This window comes from Ursus maritimus, unplaced genomic scaffold, assembly GCF_017311325.1.
Source record: "Ursus maritimus isolate PB19 unplaced genomic scaffold, ASM1731132v1 scaffold_5, whole genome shotgun sequence".
Lineage (NCBI taxonomy): Eukaryota > Metazoa > Chordata > Mammalia > Carnivora > Ursidae > Ursus > Ursus maritimus.
This window is the reverse complement of record NW_024426663.1, coordinates 52,257,989-52,278,027: the sequence shown is the minus strand read 5'-3', so window position 1 is coordinate 52,278,027 and position 20,039 is coordinate 52,257,989. Positions and strand designations below refer to the sequence as shown.

Here is a 20,039-nt window from a genome sequence, read left to right as displayed (position 1 = left end):
AGTAACTGTTCAAATAGGGAAGAGCACCCAGCCCCGCTAGTTGAAAGGTGGGAGGAATTGGGCGGGAGAGGGTTGTCCATATTTCCCTTTATGCTGTCCACCTCTCTCTTCCCAACCTCTAGTGGGTCCTGCCACACTTTTCCAGCACCTTCCTCTCACGACTGGCTTCCACCAGCTCCAGCGTCCCCCGTCCCCCCCCGACTGCTGCTCTCTTTCCAGGGCTGCCCTGCACACTGGCTTCCACACCCCCATGCTGGTCCCCTCATGCAGCTGCCTCCCACAGATAGCTCCTTGGGATCTGGGACCTTACTGTCTTTGTATTCTGGTATCCTCAGCACTTAGCACAAGGCCCCATGCCGGTAGGGACTCCATACACACATTGGTTAGAGCTTACGTTTTTAGGTTGTACAATGCACTAATCTCTCTGCAAAAAAAAGAAAGGTTTCTGTGGTCAAATAAGTTTGGGAAATGCTGTACCAGACATCCCTCTTTTATAGATTCACAGTGCACATCAGCATCTTTAAGGTTCCAAGAAGTCCTGCAGTGAAGAACTTGGTTAACCCAGTGTTTCCCAGCCTGAGCTGAGCACAGAGCCCAGCTCTGTGCAGATTGCTAGTCAACCTTCCTGAGGCACCTTCTGTAAACTGTCATTTCCTGCCCTCCTGCGGAGTCCAACTCTTTAGCCTCTTCCCTTCCTGCTGTCATTTTGGGTTCCGGATTCCTCCCGGGGGGGGCATTCATACATGTCCAGGACTGTGGGTGTCCTGTGTTGATGACCAGATGCCGCCCTCCCTCCCCCTCAGTCGTTACAGGTTAAGTACTGATTCAGTCTGGGGTGCCAAACATGGAGGTAGGATATTTGTAAGTGCTCCTTGTGGAGAGGAAGGATGGAAGAGTCGTGAGAGAGTTGTTGTCAAGGGACCAAAAATCCTTGGCTGTGCAGTCACTGCGGTCTCCACACGGCCCCAGGGGATGGTTTCATCCACAGACCCAGGCGCTGCTGTGCTTTTGCCATTAAAATTCCATTATTAATAACTCATCATTAATGCCCTGAAAGGCAGTATGCAGGGGCGGGGGGGGAGGTAGGGAAGTGGCCCCTGGCAGGAGGGCCAGCCTGGGTTAGGATACTGGGGGACCCAAGTTGGGACCTTGTGCCCTCAACAATGAGACTTTTATGTGATTCTCTGCTGTTTCAATTTCCTTATCCAGTGATGCTGTTCTCAGGGAGTCCTGAGGCTGTAGTCGGAACAAGGCTGTTTGATTCAGTATATCTTCAGTGCTAATACAGTGCAGGGTACTTAGTAAATGTTCGGTAAATATTTATTCAAAGAATACATGGTTTCATGCATCGCCCCCTCTCTACCCAACACCTAGCACCAAGCCTAGCTAGCACATAGTAGGTGCTTTAAATATTTGTTGCATGAACGATTCTGTATACCCCTATTTCCAGTGCTACTCCGACACATAGTACTCACTCAATAAATAAAAAGTGTTCGTTGAATGAACGTTTCTGATCATGCCCTGCTCTTCCCCGTACCCATTACATTGTACTCCATCCTTAGTAGGAGCTGGACAAGGCTGACCTATTTTCTGGGTGCATACTATGTGCCAGGCCAAGCCTAAAACCCCTCCCTCTCCTGTCTTCCTGCGGGGATTGGGTTCTCTCCAGAGTCCCATGGGTAGTGGCTGCCATCTCACACTTGTTTCAGCCAGAAGAGAGGTAGGGTCAGTGAGCTGCCAAGCTGAAGTTGGGTGACAGACAAGGAGGCTGCCTGTCAGTCTCTGAGCTGCCCCCAGGCTCCAAGTGAGCACTGCACCGCACTCCTCGTGCTGGAGAACGGCTGACTATTGATAAAAAATGTCCCTCTGCGCTTTCCAAATTAAGACGACATTTAACTGAGTGCTGGCTGGCTTGCCTGCTCCCTCAGTCTCCCAGGGGACACAGCCCGTCTTGGTGAAAACAGTTCTGAGCATGTCCGAAGTCTCAGCTTTGACATCTTGGCTGATGCGAAGAAGTTTCCGTAAACCCTCCTGTTCAGCACGCTCCATTCTGTCACCATACCCCCTGTCACTCTCAGCCTGTTACTGGGAAAGTGCTGAGTGTCCTCATGCTAGGAGGGGGTTGCATGGTGCCCGTGAGCACTGACCTCACATACGTACATCCCCACGCTGACTGGACATCGGTTACCCCAGAACAGAAACAGCTCTACCCGAGAGTTCTCGAGGGTCTGCGGGCAGGGCAGAACCAAGGACCGACAGAGAGGATCACAGGGGTCCTTCATCTTATTTAGGTCACAGACTGCTTTGAAAATGTGGTGAAAGCACTGACTCCTTCCCTTAGAAAAGTGTGCATCCTCCCAATTTTGCATGCAATTCAGCTGATCCGTGGATCTTGAAGCCCAACCATGGACCCCAGGTTAGGAACTGTTGATATATTAAAAAGAACATTAAAGGCACCTGGGTGGCTCCATTGGTTAAGCAGCCGCCTTTGGCTCAGGTCATGATCCCAGAGTCCTGGGATGGAGCCTGAGTTGGGCTCCCTGCTCAGCAGGGAGTCTGCTTCTCCTTCTGCCCCTGCCCATCCCGCCCTGTTCATGCTCTTTCTCTCTCTCAAATAAATAAATATAATCTTAGAAAAAAAAAAAAAAGGACATCATACGAATTTCAGATCCAGATCCTAGCCCTGCCACACACCTGCCATGTGGCTTTGTGCAAGGCAGCCTTCTCAGTCTTGCCTTTTCTTTGGCAATATAATGTTCTAGCTCCTTATGACTAAAATTGCATGTGTTTGTGGAGGTTGAGGCCTGACTGAGACCAGTGCAGCATAACCTTTCATAGGTCAACATGTGCCTTCAAGAACCCAATAAGGACTTCCTATCTTCTGCCTAGAGAAATGCCTATATCCAAAGATTTGCCTAGAAACCACGAGGTCTACAGATGAAGGACTTCCGAACTGGAGTGAAGCAGTGATCCAGGATATCCAACGATCCAGGTGACAGCCATGATTCCAGATTTCTTTTTAAATTAATTAACTAGTTAATTAATTAATTAGGTTCCAGGTTTCTCAGGTGGCGTCTTCCCCCATCCTGTCTTCTCCCCACCCTCCCAACGCCAGCTCTGCATCAAAAATCCCCTAGTAACTGAGGGGGGAGGGGTGGCGGTCAACATTGTCTATTCTAGTTCTGTGGTTTTTAGACTTTGATTTCACATAATGGAAACTTTTTTTTTCTTTATAATGACATCTTAGCTGGAGCTCCAATACAGATAAAAGGGAACTCTGAAGCATTGATTTATTCATTTATTCATTCATTCATGCATTCAACAAGTAAGTATGCATCAGTGTTGCCTTGTGTCAGTCTCCTGGCTGGTCAAACTGGAGATCCTGCCTGCTTAATCTCCCCTGGCCTCTCTCATTGACTTGGGGAACCCAACAGCTTAAAAGTCACAGATCTTGGAAGGAAATCACTTGGGACTGAAGTGAGGTGATCAGAGACCCAGAGACTCTGCTCTTTAAGCCCTTAACTTTTGGGAGCCTCGTTTTCGTCATCTGTAACATGGAATAACAGGATAATGGTACCATCATGGAGTCCAAGTTTACATGGTTTTCATTATCCTTGGTCGGGAATATGATTGGCCCATTTCTGTGGACAGAGAACATGAGTACTGGCTTCCAAAAGAGGACAGAAGTAGGAGCACAGAAAGGAATTTTTGCTTTCGGTGTCGAGGAGAGCTCCATGTTACTGAGAACCTGAATGGCTGGCTGAATGACCGCTTGGAAATTTCCAGGAAAATTATAAGGCTGAGCCTTGGAAAAATATTTGCTATTTCTTTGCTCCCTCTTGCCCTGGAAGTTTTGCTGCTGTCACTATCGATTTCATAGACCCAGTTCAAACACTGTCCTCTAGGGCCTGAATTCACAGGCCCAAACCTGCTGCGACAGAGGAAGATTTACCCACGAATGCTAGGTCTGCAAAGATGACTTCTGTACCTGAAGGGCTGATCGCTGGGAAAGGACAGCAGCCTGCAGAGGCCCAGGCCTGCGTCAAATCAGATCCAAGTCCCTCTTGTTTTGTGCTTGGAAATGCAGAGCCGTGCAGGCCTGAGCAGCTTTAGAAATATTCTTTTCAACAGTGTTTCATGAGGGAAACTCAGACAAGTCCATTACCAGCAAAAGCTCACCTGTGGGGCCTTTTCCTTTCCTTTCCTTGGCTGGCAGTCTAGTGTCAAGGTCAAGGACATAGGTTTTGGTGTTGGTCAAGTCTGGTTCCAGATCTTGGCTCTGCCTCTACTTTTTTTTTAAGATTTTATTTATTTATTCGACAGAGACAGAGACAGCCAGCGAGAGAGGGAACACAAGCAGGGGGAGTGGGAGAGGAAGAAGCAGGCTCATAGCAGAGGAACCTGACGTGGGGCTCGATTCCAGAACGCCGGGATCACGCCCTGAGCCAAAGGCAGACGCTTAACCGCTGTGCCACCCAGGCGCCCCCTACTTTTTTTTTTTTTTTAAAGATTTATTTACTTATTTTAGAGAGAGTGAGAGAGCATTCATGTGCAGGGGGAGGGACAGAAGGAGAGGGAAAGTAGCAGACACCCTGCTGAGCATGAGTAGCCCCACCTCGGCTTGATCTCATGACCCCGAGATCTTGACCTGATGCTTTACCAGCTGAACCACTCAGGCACCCCTCTGCCTCTACCCTTGATCTTGGGCAAGACCCTCTGCTTCTCCAAGCTTCATGTCCTTGTCTGTGAAATGGGGATAGCACCTCCCTCCCAGAGTTGTTGGAAAATTAAATTAAATCTTAGTGTAAAGCCTAGGGCCTGGTTCACATAAACATTCTATAAATAGGTTTTTCTTAGCCCTAATTTTGCAGCTGAGAAGCAGATTATTTGATAATGTAGCAATAGAGAAGTGGGGTCAAGAGTCCATATGTTCATCACTGTGTACTGACCACTGTGTACCCATGTGCCCTACTCCTGTCCAGGTCCAGCATACCCTCCTGCCAGGGAATGGGCGACCAGGAACCCTCACTCTGTGTTTCTTCCCTCCCCCTCTTGACAGGTGCACACAGGAGAATGAGCCAGTGCTTTTCCTTTATTAGTAGGTCAGAGAGCTTTGCCTGGCACCCCAGGATCCAGCCCCCACCCTCAAGTATGCAATGAGGCCTTCCTTTCTTGCTTAGGTCACGCCTGGGCATCTGTTCCACAGGAGGACTGACCCTCTGTGCTCTACACGTGTTTTGCCAGCAAACACTCATTTCAGCCACAAATGTCTCCGTCCTCCAATAAATTCACAGGCAGAGCCAGCCCCTAACAAGGGGCTGCTTTAATCAGCCAGCTATTAGTCGTGGGGCCCCTGCCTCCTCTGTGGGGCACCATCGGTCACCCTAAAGTTCTTGGGCCACCTCTGGACCGTGAGTTCAAAGATTTTAGAAAGCAGCTCCTGTCCCAGGATCCTCAGGGCCTGGGCTCCCTGACGTCTCCCAGGGCCCCTGGTTCCTGGATCCACAGGCCCCTGCCAATGCTGCTGCTGCTGCTGCCAGTCCTGTCCTCGGCCCCCTTCCTTCCACCCGGACCCCCCTGTCCTTCCGTGCCCGCGGCCCCGCTGGTGGCCAGGTCCAGACTGAGGGTCCTCCCGCAGACAGAAAGCCGCCGCAGGACCTCGGAGGCGGCCTCCACGGGCACGTCGGAGCGCTGCTCCAGCAGCATTTCCAACAGCGAGCTCATCTCCGAGAGGAAGGTGCTGGCCAGCCGCGTGCCTGTCAGGCTCAGCTCAGGCCCCGGCGCCTTGCCGAACGTCTGGAAGGTCCTCGGCTCCTCTACGGCCGGAGTGTCTGGTGAGAACACGTTGTCGCGGTAGTTGGTGGTGAGGGGCAAAGAGAGCCTCGCCATCCAGGCCGGGTCGGGGGCGCTCAGCCGGTCCAGGGCCAGGCCTGCACGGGGAGGAGGGGAGCCAGTGAGACCCGGGCCCAGGGCAGGGCCGGGCAGCCGGGGGTGGGGCTGTGGGCAAGGGCTCCGGACAAAGGAGGGAAGGAAAATGGCGGGGGACAGAGGGGAGGCCAGAGGGGGACGGGAAGGAAGAGGCCCTGACAGGGAAGCTCGTTGAGCAGGAAGGCTGCCGACTGAAGTACCCACAGGATCTGAGTGGGGAGGAGGCGCGAGGAGGAAGGACGCCTAGAATTAGAAATTGGCCCTTTCTGAAAGAAATTCCCGATCCGGCCGTGTTTCAGGGTAGATGTCTTCTACCCACTGCGGTACAGCCAGGATTTTCACTCCCTCAGGGCACTTGTAGCTGCGGATGGGGGGACATCCCTTTTCCTAGCCGAGGCTGGGGTTCCTGGCTTGGTGCTGCCATCTGTTTCTATTCATAGTAATAGTGACCATTTATTAAGTGCTTCCACGCCAAGCAATTGATGTGATTCTCTCATTTAACCTCAGCACAAACCTTTGAAGTAAAGAGCGCTATTCCATTTTACGGATGAGGAAACAAAGTTCCAAGAAGTTGAATCACCCATCTGCTAGGCAACCAAGCCCAGATTTGACCCCAAATCTAATGACTTTCTAGCCCCATATCCCTGTACCCTCCTCCCCACTCTCTGCGTAGCTTCCCTCCATTTCCTCCAGGGAGCTCCGGGTGCACACCTGCGGCCTCCGGCTTCCCCAGGCCTAGGAATGTCGGTGCTGTCACCATGCCCTAAACTCCCCAACCTTCGCTTCTCAAGCTGCAGGAAACCCAGGCCTAGAGGCAGACTCGGAAGGGGCTGTCTGCCTAAGCACTGCCCCAGGAAGGGGACGGAGCAATGAAAAACTGTCCCCTAGATCTCTAATGCCACCATCACACTTTTCCTTTCCCCCATCTCTTCAACAAAAATGCTATCTCAAAAAACTAGCCCTAGGCCGGATGGTAGAGGCCAAGCCAAAGAGAGCAAGGCTAAGTCTCATGGTTAAGAAACTCTACATTTAAGAAAAAAAAAAAGGTACAACATCCACTTTAGCATGTGTTTAATGTTTGCCTAAGGTGAGCTGCTTTAAAATCTGCATGTAATACAAGACTATGTCAAAATGTTAACTGAATTACCCCTGGACAGAAGTGATTTATTCTCTCTTCGTTTACCTACATTTTTCTACCTTAACCAAATATTATTTTTGTAATTTGGAACAGTTATTCCAAAATACAGCTAATGGCTGTTTATATTGATAAATGAGTCTCCGTCTTGCCTTGTCAGGGTGAAGCTGTGAGGCAGGGCAGGCCTCTTCCCACCTGGTCCAGCCCACGCCTGGGACTTAGTGAGCATTTCTTGAATGACTCAGTGAACATAAATATTAACCCTGGGCATTTGGGAGAATGTAAACCTTAGTTCCCTGAGATTCTGGGGGCAATAAGGTTGAAACTCTTTTGGTTACAGAATCAGGCCTTTGTACCAGGGTCAGAGAGCTTATGAAGCTTGGAATGAGAAAATTGCTGGAGTGTGTGAGAATGGCTGAAAAGCGTTGGTAAGTCTACCCGAAGGCAGGTGGACGCTGGGCTCATCTGGGCTTGATTTCCCACCTTTGCCATTTATGAGCAGTGTGACCTTGGGAAAATTGCTTAACCTCTCTGTGCCTCCTTTGTCTCTCATAAAGTGGTGAAATAGTAGTACTCATCTTGTCAGGTTGCTGTGAGCATTCCCTGAGCTCATGCAACCGTTAAAATGTTGTCCTCATCACATCATCAGATGGATGCAGCCATGACCCCTGGGGTCAGCAAGCTTACCAATAGCCCTCTGCCCTGTGAGCAGCACAGGCTTTTCTATCTCTGCTGCCCTCATCATCCGCCAGCATCCTCCATGCCATCTGTGCTGTGAAGAAGCAGGACCATGTGGGAGCTGAGCACACAGGTTCCAGCCCAGAGTTGGCTGGTACAGATCTAATGTGAGCCATAGAGGTCATTTTAAATCTTCTAGGAGGCATGTTAAAAAAGTAAAAAGAAAAGGTGAAATCAGTTTGTAAAACATTTTTAAACTTAATATCATTTCACCTGAATATGAATATTTTTCAAATTAATGAGATATTTTACATTCTTTTTTCACCTGAAGTCTTCAAAATCTGAAGTGTGTTTTATATGTTTATCACATCTTTGTTTTAAATAATAAGTTACACTTTTTTATGCTTTTTATTTTATTTTTATTAAGTAAGCTCTATGCCCAACATGGGGCTTGAAGATGATTTTTTTTTCAAGATTTTTTTTTTTTTCTTTTAAAAGTAATCTCTATGCCCAACGTGCAGCTTGAACTCATGACCCTGAGATCAGGGGTTGTGTGCAATGGCCACTAAGCTGGGCAGGGGCCCCCATCTATCACATCTTGATTGTGACTAGCCATTTTCATATGTGTGCTACTGTATTGGCCTTACAGTTGCAGATTCTAGACAATACTGTCCTACAAAACTTTCTGTATATGTGCTGTCCAAAGCAATATCCACTAACCGTATGTGGCTACTGAGTGCTTAAAATGTGGCTGGTATAACTGAGGAACTGAATTTTTCATTTGACTTAATTTTAATTAGATTTAATTTTACTTACTTTTAATTTAGAGCCACATTGCCAATGTTAGTAACCACTTTCTGCACAACCTTGGGAAAATTATTAAACAACCTTGCCCCTCCGTTTTTTTCCTTTATGAAATGGTGATAATGAATAATTCCTATCTCATAAGATTTTCTCATGAGGAACATAGAACAGGGACTAGCACATAGAAAGCTCTCAATAAATGTTAGCTATGTTTTTTTAACCAAGGAAAAGGAAGTCCCTGCCATACTTTCAGTGTGTTTGCAGCCAGATGGAGCACATAGGATATGGCTAGTTGAGAAACAGATTTTTAAACTACAGAATCAGAAAACAACAGTGTAGGGATGGACAGAGGTATGGTGTGTGACCTAAAGTAGGCTGACCAGTGTCCACCTAGCACATTCTTTTTTAATTTTTTAAATTTTATTTTATTATTTTATTTTACTTCTTAAAGAGATTTTATTTATTTATTTGAGAAACAGAGAGAGGGAGCACAAGTGGGGGGAGGGGCAGAGGCACAAGCAGACCCTCCGCTGAAGGCAGAGGTGGGGGGAGGGCCAGGATTGATCCCAGGATCCTGAGATCATGACCTGAGCCAAAGTCAGATGCTTAACTGACTGAGCCACCCAGGTGCCCCAGCTAGCACGTTCTTGAATTAAAGTCCAGATTACGTACTTATTGTCAAAACGAATTGTTTCTCTAGAAAATATTATTTTGGTTTCAGTTAGAAATGTTAACACATTGAAGAGTTGATTCAGTTCTCAGGATAGAAGGGTATTTAAACCCACCAAAGAAACACAAACGGGGGTGGGGGGGGCGCCTGGGTGGCTCAGACGGTTAAGTGTCTGCCTTCAGCTCAGGTCATGATCCCAGAGTCCTGGGATCCAGTCCCACATCAGGCTCCCTGCTCAGTGGGGAGTCTGCTTCTCCCCCTCCCCCTGCTTGTGCTCTCTCTCTGTCAAATAAATGGATAAAATCTTAAAAAAAAAAAAAAAAGAAAGAAAGAAACACAAACGAGCTTTTTAGGAATTAAGGGGAGGTCTCCTGATGGCAGGCAGGCATTCAGTCACTGATGAGCTGAGTGACTCTGGACAGGCTGTGGTACTTCTCTGAGCCTCAGTTTGCTTCTCTCTAAATTGGAGCTCCTAACATCTACCTCCAAAGACAGTCTGAAAGCTTAACTGAGCTAATGTGTATAAGATGCTTCCTAGTACCTGGCACACACCAAGAGCTCATTTACTATTCTTAGGATTTTTTAAATGAATCATCGAAGTAGAATCTGGTCTTTAAACAAATGAAGACTGTCTGAAGCATTAGGGAAAGTAAAAAGTTGCTGATATTCCTGCCCAGAAACAAAATGTCTGTGTTCTCTTGTGGAGAAGTCTGACGCCTGGAGATGCGAGGGGACCGCGGGGGGCAGAAGCAGGCTCAGCGAGATCCTGAGGAGTCCTTACCTGTGTGTGGGTCCAACAGGCTTGACAGCTCTTCTTCTAGCAGCTGCTTCACAGACAGGTCCTCCTCAGGATCCGAGCACCCTTCCTCCTGGTCTGGTTCTGCCTGGCCACCAGCCCTGGCACCTGGGCCATCGGGGTCTGGGATGGTGCTCCTGCAAAGGAAGCCAGCCGGTTCACCAGTGAGGAAGTTCACACACTGATTCATCTACTCCTGCCAGCATTCATCCGTCCACACGAGGAGGTGGATACGCAGCCCAGCCCTCAGACTCGGACCAGCCTGGGTTACCGGTCCCAGGCCTCCTGCCTGATTTGCATCTGTTGCCTCGTCTGTAAAATGGAGGTAATCAATAACACCCGTCTTTTGTCTCAGGCGAAATGAGACAGTGTCTGTATAGAAGCTAGGATCTGGCACCTCACAAGCACTCAGCAAATAGAAGAAACAATGTTTGCATTGATACCATTATTCACCATTGTCCTTCCCATTCCTTTGCATTGCCTGGCCCAGAGTCGGACTGTAAGTAACTTTGACTGAGACAATGCAGTCATCTGTCCATCCATCTATCCATCCACCTCTGTCCGTCTGAGTATGAGCTCCAGTGAGAGCAGAAATTTTTGTCTGTCTCATTCCCCGGTCACCAGTGCTCAAAACAGGGCCTGGCACATAGTAGGTGCTTCATAAATACTTGGTGGACAAACTGACTGAATATTCCCTACTCCCTATTTGAGGCCAAATCCCAGACCAGCATAGCAGGGCGAAAGAGGATGCAGCTGGGGTGAGGCATCAGAAAGCCACTCAGACTCTCCCTGACTCCTGCTGTCTCCACCCTGGCCCCTCCCTCCCACAGACCCTGCCTGCCACCTGGGGGAGGCCAGTTCCTGGAACTGCCTCAGTGTGTGTGGGGGGGTAGGTCTGGCCTCACATTCCAGTGGGTGGGAAGGCTCCCAGAAGGGCTTTAAGGTCTGGGGTCCTTTCTGCTTTTTTTCTGTGACCATTTCTGCTGCCATGAAGGGATCAGTAGGGAGGCGGCAAATTTGCAAGTGATGATGACAATAACTAACGTTTATTAGGCAGTTAGTTACTCTGAGTCGGGCCTTATGCTTTGCAAGGTATATGCACCTTATCCTTAAACTTTTCATCTCTGTAAGGGGTTCTCCTGTTATCATTCCCATTTTCCAAATAAGAAAACCAAGACTTGTGAAAATTATGCACCTTGTCCATGGATTAAGTGTCAGAGCAAAAATTCAAATCTGGGCTGATGAGTGTGTGCACTGACTGCAGCTCTATGCTAACTCCCACCATCTTTGCCGAAAAGAAGCTACGACTTGTCAAGGCAAGAGCACCAAACCTAGAGTCAGGTGCCCCGAGCTGCTCCCAGCTTTGACACTCACTGGCTATGTGACCTTGAACAAAGTCACTTTAGGAGGAAAGGGCTTAGCATCGGTCATACACCTTCTATATGCCAGTCACTGGGCTGTGGGCTTAAAATACATCTGATCGTTAAGTCCTTACCCCATCACTGCAAGGAAGTGTGGTGACCTCTGTTTTACAGGTGAGAAACTGAGGCCCCAAGGATTTACCTGGCTTGCTCAAGTTGAACATAGCTGGGTTGTATCAAACTACTTAGAGCCCCAGTTTCTACATCTGTAACGAAAAGGAGTTAGGTTAGATGTCCTCTCGGGCTCTCTTTAATTCTAGGACTGCCCAAAAGAACACACCCACACACTCATGTCCTTAGCTAGGGAACCTTCATATTATGTTGAAGGGTCAAGACAAAGAAAGCTGAAAGTTACACATTTAAAGCCCATAGCCTAGCACCTCTGCAATCAGGGGACAGATAGAGCCTCAGGGATGAAGTCATTTCCTTAGAGACTCTGGGTCCTGTAAATACTATAAATACAGTTGCTCCAGGACCACGCTGCCTGGGACGGGGGGATGGATGCTGTCCGCTGCTCTCCCAGGGGGCCTCTGTCTGGGATGTGCTCACTCTTCCTCAGATCACAGAGGCTCCAGGGGTGAAGGCAAGCCGGTGGGGGGATTGAGAAGCCTGTGGGTCCATGTGCTGCTTACCTGCCGCCGCTGGGCTTGGCCAAGTACTTATTTCCCCGGTGGTTTGGTTTGGGCTGGAATTGGCCCTGATGCAGCAAGGACAGCAGCTGGGAGATTTGCTGCAAGACAGGAAAAATCTGTTGACTCCACACAATTCCGACCCAGCACACTTCCTTGCCGGATGTTTCCCTCAATGCCGGCGCTTTCTTTTTATAGTCTTTCCTCCAGCTTCAGATGTTTGTGTGATCAGATGGGGGATGGTGAACAGTGACGGAGGCAGGGACCTGTGCAGGCAGGATCCTTGCTTTGTCATGTCACCACAGGACCTGGGTGTCTGAGGGAGAGAAGAAGGACCCCCTGGGCCCACCCCTCGTTCTCATTCCGAGTGACCTGCTCCTGCTGGAATCTGTGGGATGGGGCTGAAAAAAGCATTTCCTGATCATAAATCCATTATTACTTTGATAAGGATTATCTTAAGGAGTTATTTCCCCACCTTCAGCAGTACTCAAACACTCAGCCAATTTTGGTGGGGCCAGATGCAAGACTCTGCTGCGGAGAAAGCAAAATGGTATCATTCAATCATTCATTTATTCATTCTTTCATTCATTCAACAAGAGTGTGAATGAAAACAGAAGGCACTGCAGGCTGAAAGTCCGGGAGATGGTGGAGGTTCAGAGAGGCTGGGGAATGTGACAGGGGTTGGACAAGATGTCAGGGCGACACCCTGCAGGGCCTTGTGAAGGCAAAGGCAACAGACCAAGTCTTGGGAGGCCAAGTTCTAGTTCAAGGTCATTTCTAGTTTGTGTAATGTCAGGCAGGTTTTTAGACATACTCAGACCTCAGTTTCCTCATCTCTAATTTGGAGCTGGAAATACCCTTCCAGCCTTCTTCACAGGGTGGTCAGGATTAATTAACCCAGTGGTTTGAGAATTTAAAAGAGAATGCAAGGACTATGGGTTGTTATTCTTAGCCTCTGGCTCTTGGGCCTACCCCCAGTCTTCCTGGAGAAGGCCCACTCAGCCTCTCTGGGCAGCTCCAGCTAGAAAGTGCCAACCTCAGAGGACAGTTGGAAGAGGGCTGGGGCCCAGTTGCCTGCCTCAGGGCACATCTCATTTCCTGACTCAGGTCCAGAAGCCCTCCTAAGGCACCTGCCACTCTTCCAAGTGTTAGCTGATAGATAGTTCAGGAACACTCCCTGAGTGCCACAGCCTGAGCATAGTGCTGCCATTCACGGTGGCTTCATGGTTAGAATGCAGACTGTGGAATCAGTCAGACTCGAATTCAAATCCTAAATCTGCCCCTGCCCCAGTTTCATCTGGACGGTTTCGAGAAATTACCTAAGCATTTTGAGCCTCAGTTTCCTTAGCAGTAAAAAGGGAATAATAACAAGGTCCATGTGGTTGTAGTTATAAGGATTAAATGAGTGAAAGTATATAATTTATTTATTTAAACTTTTTTTTTAATGTAATCTCTGTGCTCACCGTGAGACTCAAACCCATGACCCCAAGATCAAGAGTCACGTGCTCCACTGACTGAGCCAGCCAGGTGTCCCTATGATTCATTTATTAATAGATATTTTGACAAGCACTTAATAACTGTAGGGTGGTGTATAATCTCATTTAATTCTTCTAATAACCCTAGGGAAAAGTTACCATCATACCCATTTTGCAGATGTGGAACGTGAGGCTTAGAGGGACTACACATCAGTTAGTGGCAGGGCTAGAATTTGAACCCAGATCTGACTCCCTGTGGCACTGTGCTGCTGGAAAAACATGAGCATTAGGTAAGTTGCCTCTTACCCTCACATTGATCCCAGCCGGGCACTCTTCTTTCCATCACCTCAGTGAGTTCACCCCCAGTTCCTGCTCTCAGCTGTCTCTGTTCACCAACAAACAGCACAATGTCTGGCTCCTAAAGCTCACTCAGTAAGCATTTGAAGAATGAATGAATGAATGAATGAACGAACGAACGAACGAATGAATGGCTCTGGGCAACCTCTGGGGCTACATAGGGCTCAGGGCAAGACTCCTAAGACAGCAGTGGGGCTCTCTCCAGGTGGCTTCCTGGGGAGGATGTGGGGGAAGGAAGCTGTGTCCTTGCTCCACAGGAAACCTGAGTTGACTGCCTGGCCAAACAGACATGTGCCCGGAGTGGGCAGCCTGGCACAGGGACAGTTATCTGAAGTGTAGAGGAATGGATATGGGTGTGAGATCAGGTACCGTCTCTGAAAAAGATTTCCCATTTTTGTCTAGTAAATGCTAGGTCACTAGATGCTTTGTCTTTCATTATTCCATTTAATCCTCAACCCCTGGGAGGTAGCACAGGGTAAGTTTGGCATCGTAATTGCCATTTGAGGAAAATGAGGCTCTGATATTGGACAGACTTGCCTAAGGTTGCCCAGCTACTGAGTGGCTACGCTGAAATTTGAACCCAGATCAGATTCCCAAGTTCTGAGGTTGTTTCCACTGCCCCGTTCTGCAGGTCTAGCCAACACACTTAGTCTCAGGCAAGTCAAATGCAGCCCCCGAGCCCAGGGGCAATGATGCCCATGCTGGCCTGCTTCATAGGAAGGCTGCCCAGATGAGAAGAGGGCAGGGGGAGACGAAGAGCTTTGCAGAAGTCACTGTAACCATTTGCTGAGTGCCGACTATGTGCTGGACCTTATTCTAGGCTTTAAGTGCACTCATTTCGTCTTCAGGCAAATTTAGGAGATGGGTGCTATTAACATAGATATCTTCAACAGAGAAGCTGAGGAACATTCCTGTGGTTCACAGCTAGGAAGAGGTGGAGTCAGAATTTGAACCCAGGCAGCCTTGTCCCAAAGCTTGTATTCTTAAACGTGCCTTTTGCTGGGTGTCTTCTTGTGCCAGGCACACTGAGTACGTGCTTTATAGGAATTAACTGATCAAATCCTCAGGACAACTCTGCAAGGCACATGCTTTTACCATCATCTCTATTTTATAGATAGGGAAATGAAGGCTCAGAGACAGTTAGTAAGATGCCCAGGATCACACAGCTAGATTTTGTTAACCCCTGAGCTGTGCCCTCCCCCACTGCATCCAGCGTACCATAAAGTCCCTGGACAGCCTAAGGAATGAATGTGATGACTGTAAGGGTAATGGGGGTGTCTGACATGGTGGGTCCAGGGGTGACCACAGAGAGAGCCTCCCACACCCCGGTACCTGAACAGGAGGAGAATCCATCGTGAGCTCCTCTACGGGGTTCCGCTCCGCAAAAGCAGCCACAGATAGCCGGACCAGGCTCCGCAGGATCTGACGGGGACCCGACTCTTTCTCGGGGGTCACTTTGCTGTTGAGATTCGGCTGCCGCCTCAGAGTTGCCGAGGAGGCCGGTGGACTCAGTGGGGCCTCCTCACTGCCTGGGTCTCCTGGCAGCCTCCCTGTGGGGCTGCCCATAACCTTCGGGGGCCTTGAGCGTGGCTGGCCCATCACAGGCTGGGACTCAGGAAGGTTCAAGTTCTCCCGGGAGGCGTTCCTCTGCCTGGGATGGTTGAAAAGGAGGTTGACAGTGTCTTGCAGCACCTCACGGCTCTCAGCCTGTGCTCCCTGGTTGCCTTGGTTACGCAGGGTTCTATACAGTGTAGGCGTGAGGTGAAAGGGGGCCTGCAGGCAGGGGTCCCAGCCTGCTTCCATCATCCCTTCCTTGCCTGCTTCCTTGTGGGGCTGCCCGACTTCGCCAGGCTCATCCGCCTGGCCCCTGAGCACAGGCACAAGGTGGATATCTGCCTTCTGAATGTGTTTCTGGGGCCTCTTGGGCTGGTGGCGGTAGGTAGATTCAGCCTCCCGACAGTTGTAGGCCCTGTTGTCTTTCTTCTCCGTCCTGCAGATGGACATGATCAGAGCCAAGATCAACCCAAAGATGGCCAGCAGTACGACCAGGCAAATCACTGTCAGCATCGATGTGCTCAGGGTCCCAGGCTCACGGGCCAAGTCCCTCAAGTGATCCACGCTGGTGACAAACGAGACCCTCAACAGTGCTTGGGTCTGCAAGGAGGGGCTGCCACCGTCTTCTACCACGATCTCCAGCTCCCACTCACTCCCAATGAGGCTGCTGGCATTGGTAATGTTGATGAACAACTGCCCCAGGTGGGGGCTGAGGACGAAGAGATGGGCTTCATTCCCATGCCTAATGCTGTAGAGGAGCTCTCCATTTGCCCCCGAGTCTGCATCTCTTGCTACGATGGTGGCCAAAAGAAATGGCCGGGAACCGTGGCTTGTCAGTGGTGGTGTGTTAGCACCCGCTGGACCCAAGCCATTAGGAGTTTCAATGGGCACCAGAAGGTGGCCTGTGGAGGCATTTACAAGCACAGAGAGGCTGGCTTTTCCATCGCTGAGTATAGGATGAATCACCTCTGGGGCATTGTCGTTGACATCCAAGAGGCTGACCCACACAGAGACGCTGGATGCAAGCTGGGGCTGGCCCCTGTCCTCTGCAATCACGCGGAACTCAAAACTGGCCATCTGTTCATAGTCTAGTGACCTCTGAGCAGTGACATCTCCTGTGTCTGAGTCAATAGCTACCAAGTGAGAAATTGGGGAGTCCTGGATACGGTATGAGATTTTTCCATTTATGCCCAAGTCTGCATCATGAGCCTTGACGGTAATGAGGTGAAGAGAAGGTAGGTTGTTCTCCCGAGTAGAGACCTCATACCTGTTCCTCTCAAACACAGGTGCGTTGTCGTTGGCATCACTGATCTGAATGCTGAGCTGTTTCTTGGCCGATAATGGCTGGAGTCCTTGGTCTTGAGCCAGCAGAGTGAGGGTATATTTGGGCCACTGCTCTCTGTCCAGTGTGGTGTTGGTTAGCAGCATGTATGTGTTGCCGTTGGTCCTTTTCAGCCTGAAGTGGCCCAGTTCTTGGCTCAGCCAACAGTGGACCAGACCATTGTTTCCTGAGTCCAAGTCATCTGCCATGACGAGAGCAATGAAACTATCCTTCGGAAGAGCTTCTGACACCAGTGATGGCTGGGAGGCCCATGTGATGTGGATGCTCGGGGCATTGTCATTGACATCCAGAACCTTGATGAGTACTTTGCAGTGGGCTGGGATGGGATTGGGACCTAGGTCCCTTGCCTGGACATCCACCTCATAGGCAGGATTCTTTTCGTAGTCTAGGGGTTGACGCAGAATCACCTGGCCCGTCTTCGCATCGATACTGAAGGTGTCCAGCACCTCTGGAGGCACATGCTTACTGAGGAAGAATTCCACCTCCCCATTGGGGCCTTGGTCAGGGTCCGTGGCAGTCAAGTTTATGAGGAGGGTACCAGGAGCAGCATCTTCTTGGATTTCTAGTGCCAGTGAGCTCTCGGCAAACACAGGGCTATTGTCATTGGAGTCCAGGACATTGACCTTGACCAAGCTCGTGCCTGACTTGGGGGGGTTCCCACTGTCATAGGCAGTTAGCACCAGATCAAAAAATGAGTGGATTTCCCGGTCTAGCTCCTTCACCACCACAAGTTCTGCATGTTTGGTCTCATCGGGCCCCACGATGACATCCAGGGCAAAGTGCTCGCTGGGAGACAGCGTGTAAGAGTGCAGGGTGTTGGGGCCAGTGTCTGGGTCCAGGGCTCTGTCCAGGGGGATCCGGGTGCGCAGAGAGGCACTCTCAGAGATTTCCAGCTCCTGCTCACCTTTGGGGAACTGTGGCTCATGGTCATTGATGTCCAGCACCTGGATCTCCACGTGGATCAGAGCCAAATCCCCCGTGGCAAGCACGTCAAAGGAAACTAGGCAGGGATCCTGCTGCCGGCAAAGCTGTTCTCGGTCCAGCCGCCTCCCTGTGCTAAGCAGGCCGTCCTCAGGATCCACCTGGATGGGGAGAGTCTGAGACAGCTGCAGGACCTGGAAGGCAGCCTTCGTCTGCCCGTGCCTCTCCTCCCAGCCCAGTTCCCGGGACAGCTTCCCTATCACCGTGCCAGACGGCACCTCTTCTGCCACTTGGTATTTCACAGTGAGAGTGGCCACTTCCTGACTGTGCCCTGGAAGGAACAAGTAGCCACCTGACCCCAAAAGCCCCAGCAGAAGTGGCAGAAGTCGCATCATGCTTACCGCCAGAATGGGCCAGCCTCAGAAAGCACTACAGTTCTTCAAAGGCGAGGCAAGTCCTCCAGTGTTTGCTGAGGGGCTTGATTAGCCCCGTTCTCCTGCCCCCAGACCTGCTGTCACAGCCTCGTCCCATAATTAGATGATGATGGAAGTAGCAGGATTCCCAGGCAAGGCCATCTTCATCTGAAGAGATCTCAGAGGTCCAAGCACTGATGAAGTGAAATTGCCAAAGGACACACCGCACAGGGGCACCCGTGGGTCCCTTTCAGTAAATGATGGACAAGAGCCGGTCCAAGAGGGACTTGACCCAGTTAAGCAGGATGTGGGGATCTGACTTCCAAACAGTTGCTGGGCTGGGGAAATGGAGAAGCAGCTTTTTCCTATGGAAACCCCACCTACAGGAAAAGGGAGGGCTGTAAGTTTCAATGCCAATTAGAGAAAGAGGGCTTCCCGTGAAGCCCGAGGGGCCTGCCACGGAGGAGGATGGGCCAGGGCTCCTGGGACAGGCCGAGGGGAAGGTGCTATCCAAGCAAGGCAGCCCTGAGGGAAAGGGATCCGCTGTGTAGGCAAGTGGGCAGAGAGCCTGAGCCTGAGCCTGCCGCCGATACCCCTCCTGGGCATGTCATGCTCCCTGTCTCTCCTTTCCGAGGCTGTCTTTGTTTCCCTCATATCCCCATTATTCCTCTCCCATTCCGGTCTTTTCCCCATACTGATCTACCTCTAAGTCCTGACTCTGCCCTGATCATCCATTTTTGTCTCTCAGGAAGCAGCTGTGATTAAGAGAGTGGCCATCAGAGCCAAACTGCCTGGGTTCAAATCTTGACTCCGCAATTTACCAGCTGGGTCATGTGGGACGAGTCACTTACCCTCTCTGGGCTTCCACCTCTTCATCGTTAGAGTGTGGATGGGGATAAGAATAGTAGCTCTCACAGCAGGAAATTGTGAGGACAAATGAAATGATGCATGAAGGGCCAGGTCCTGGCTCAGAGGCACAGGCAATGACGTTTTGTGAGCGGTGGGTGTTGAGAACTGAATAGCTGGTCTCGTCTTGTAGCTCTGGCTCTTGCACTGGCCCCGGGGCAGTCCCTGCCCACACAGACCCATGAGGGTGCCCATGGCCTTGGCTCCTGAAGCGCTGGGATCTCTCTGACCTGACCATGTGGCTTCCCTCCCCCTTCCCTTCTTGCTCCCCGGCCTGGAGGCCCATTGTTCTCTGCATCTGGTCCAGCCTGAGTCCCTATCTGGGGGAATCCCCAGCCTTCAGCTCCCCTGCCTCAGAGGTTTTTATACTTGTCCCTCTCCCACGCCTTCCTCTCCTTATCCTTCCCTTCCCCTGATTCTTTTCTCCCCACTGCTGTTTACGATGGAGTCCCATGAACAGTACTGCCTCCCCATCCCCAACACTCCTAGGGATGTGGAGGTTTTCAGGTGTGCCCTCCCCTCATTCACCTCCTCACAGAGGTGAGACCCAGGATCACTTGGGTGGCATTTAAGGTGGCTTGTGGCTTCTCATTTCCCTCCTCACTTGCTGCATCCAGCGCACTCCTGGTCTTATACTCTGCCTCGGGCTGAGTGTAGAGGTTTGTACAACATTGGAAGTCATGGGAATTTAAGGGCAGCTTCCTTTAGGTGGCTGTTGGCAACTGAGTCCTTGAGGCTGGAGGTGCCCATTGGAACATGGGGAACCCCCAGCAGGGCCTGTTGGCCTGTAGGCCTGTGGCCATTAGGACAGGGGCAGCTGAGGGAGCTCCCTGGCCTTAAAGCCATCTGTGCCCCTCCCCGCCCCTCATCTTTTCTTTCCCACGCCCTGTCCTTCACTCCATGTTCCACTCCTGGAGGTTTCCTGTTCTTGTCACTTGTCGAACTACAGCAAGGGCCTGAATCCATGGAGCCACCTCTTACAGTGTGGCTCTAGAGACAGAACACCAACA

The 20,039-nt window shown here is 50.3% G+C and overlaps 1 protein-coding gene across 1 annotated transcript; it reads right to left on the bottom strand.

Moving 5' to 3' along the window:
* Positions 1-5,079: 5,079 nt before the first annotated feature.
* PCDH12 (protocadherin 12) lies at positions 5,080-19,449 on the bottom strand. The gene is made up of 4 exons (XM_008691465.2): positions 15,226-19,449; positions 12,065-12,162; positions 9,997-10,148; positions 5,080-5,930 (listed from the first exon to the last, which is right to left on the bottom strand). The coding sequence occupies exons 1-4, from the start codon at positions 18,103-18,105 to the stop codon at positions 5,455-5,457; spliced, it is 3,606 nt and encodes a 1,201-aa protein (XP_008689687.2). The 5' UTR covers positions 18,106-19,449; the 3' UTR covers positions 5,080-5,454.
* Positions 19,450-20,039: the final 590 nt, after the last annotated feature.

Coding starts and splice junctions, on each gene's coding strand:
- PCDH12 (XM_008691465.2), bottom strand. CDS start 18,105: ATGATGCGACTTCTGCCACTTCTGCTGGGGCTTTTGGGGTCAGGTGGC. Junction 12,163..15,225: donor TGGATTCTCCTCCTGTTCAG/GTACCGGGGTGT, acceptor CCTGTCTTGCAG/CAAATCTCCCAGCTGCTGTC. Junction 10,149..12,064: donor GCCAAGCCCAGCGGCGGCAG/GTAAGCAGCACA, acceptor CTTCCTTTGCAG/GAGCACCATCCCAGACCCCG.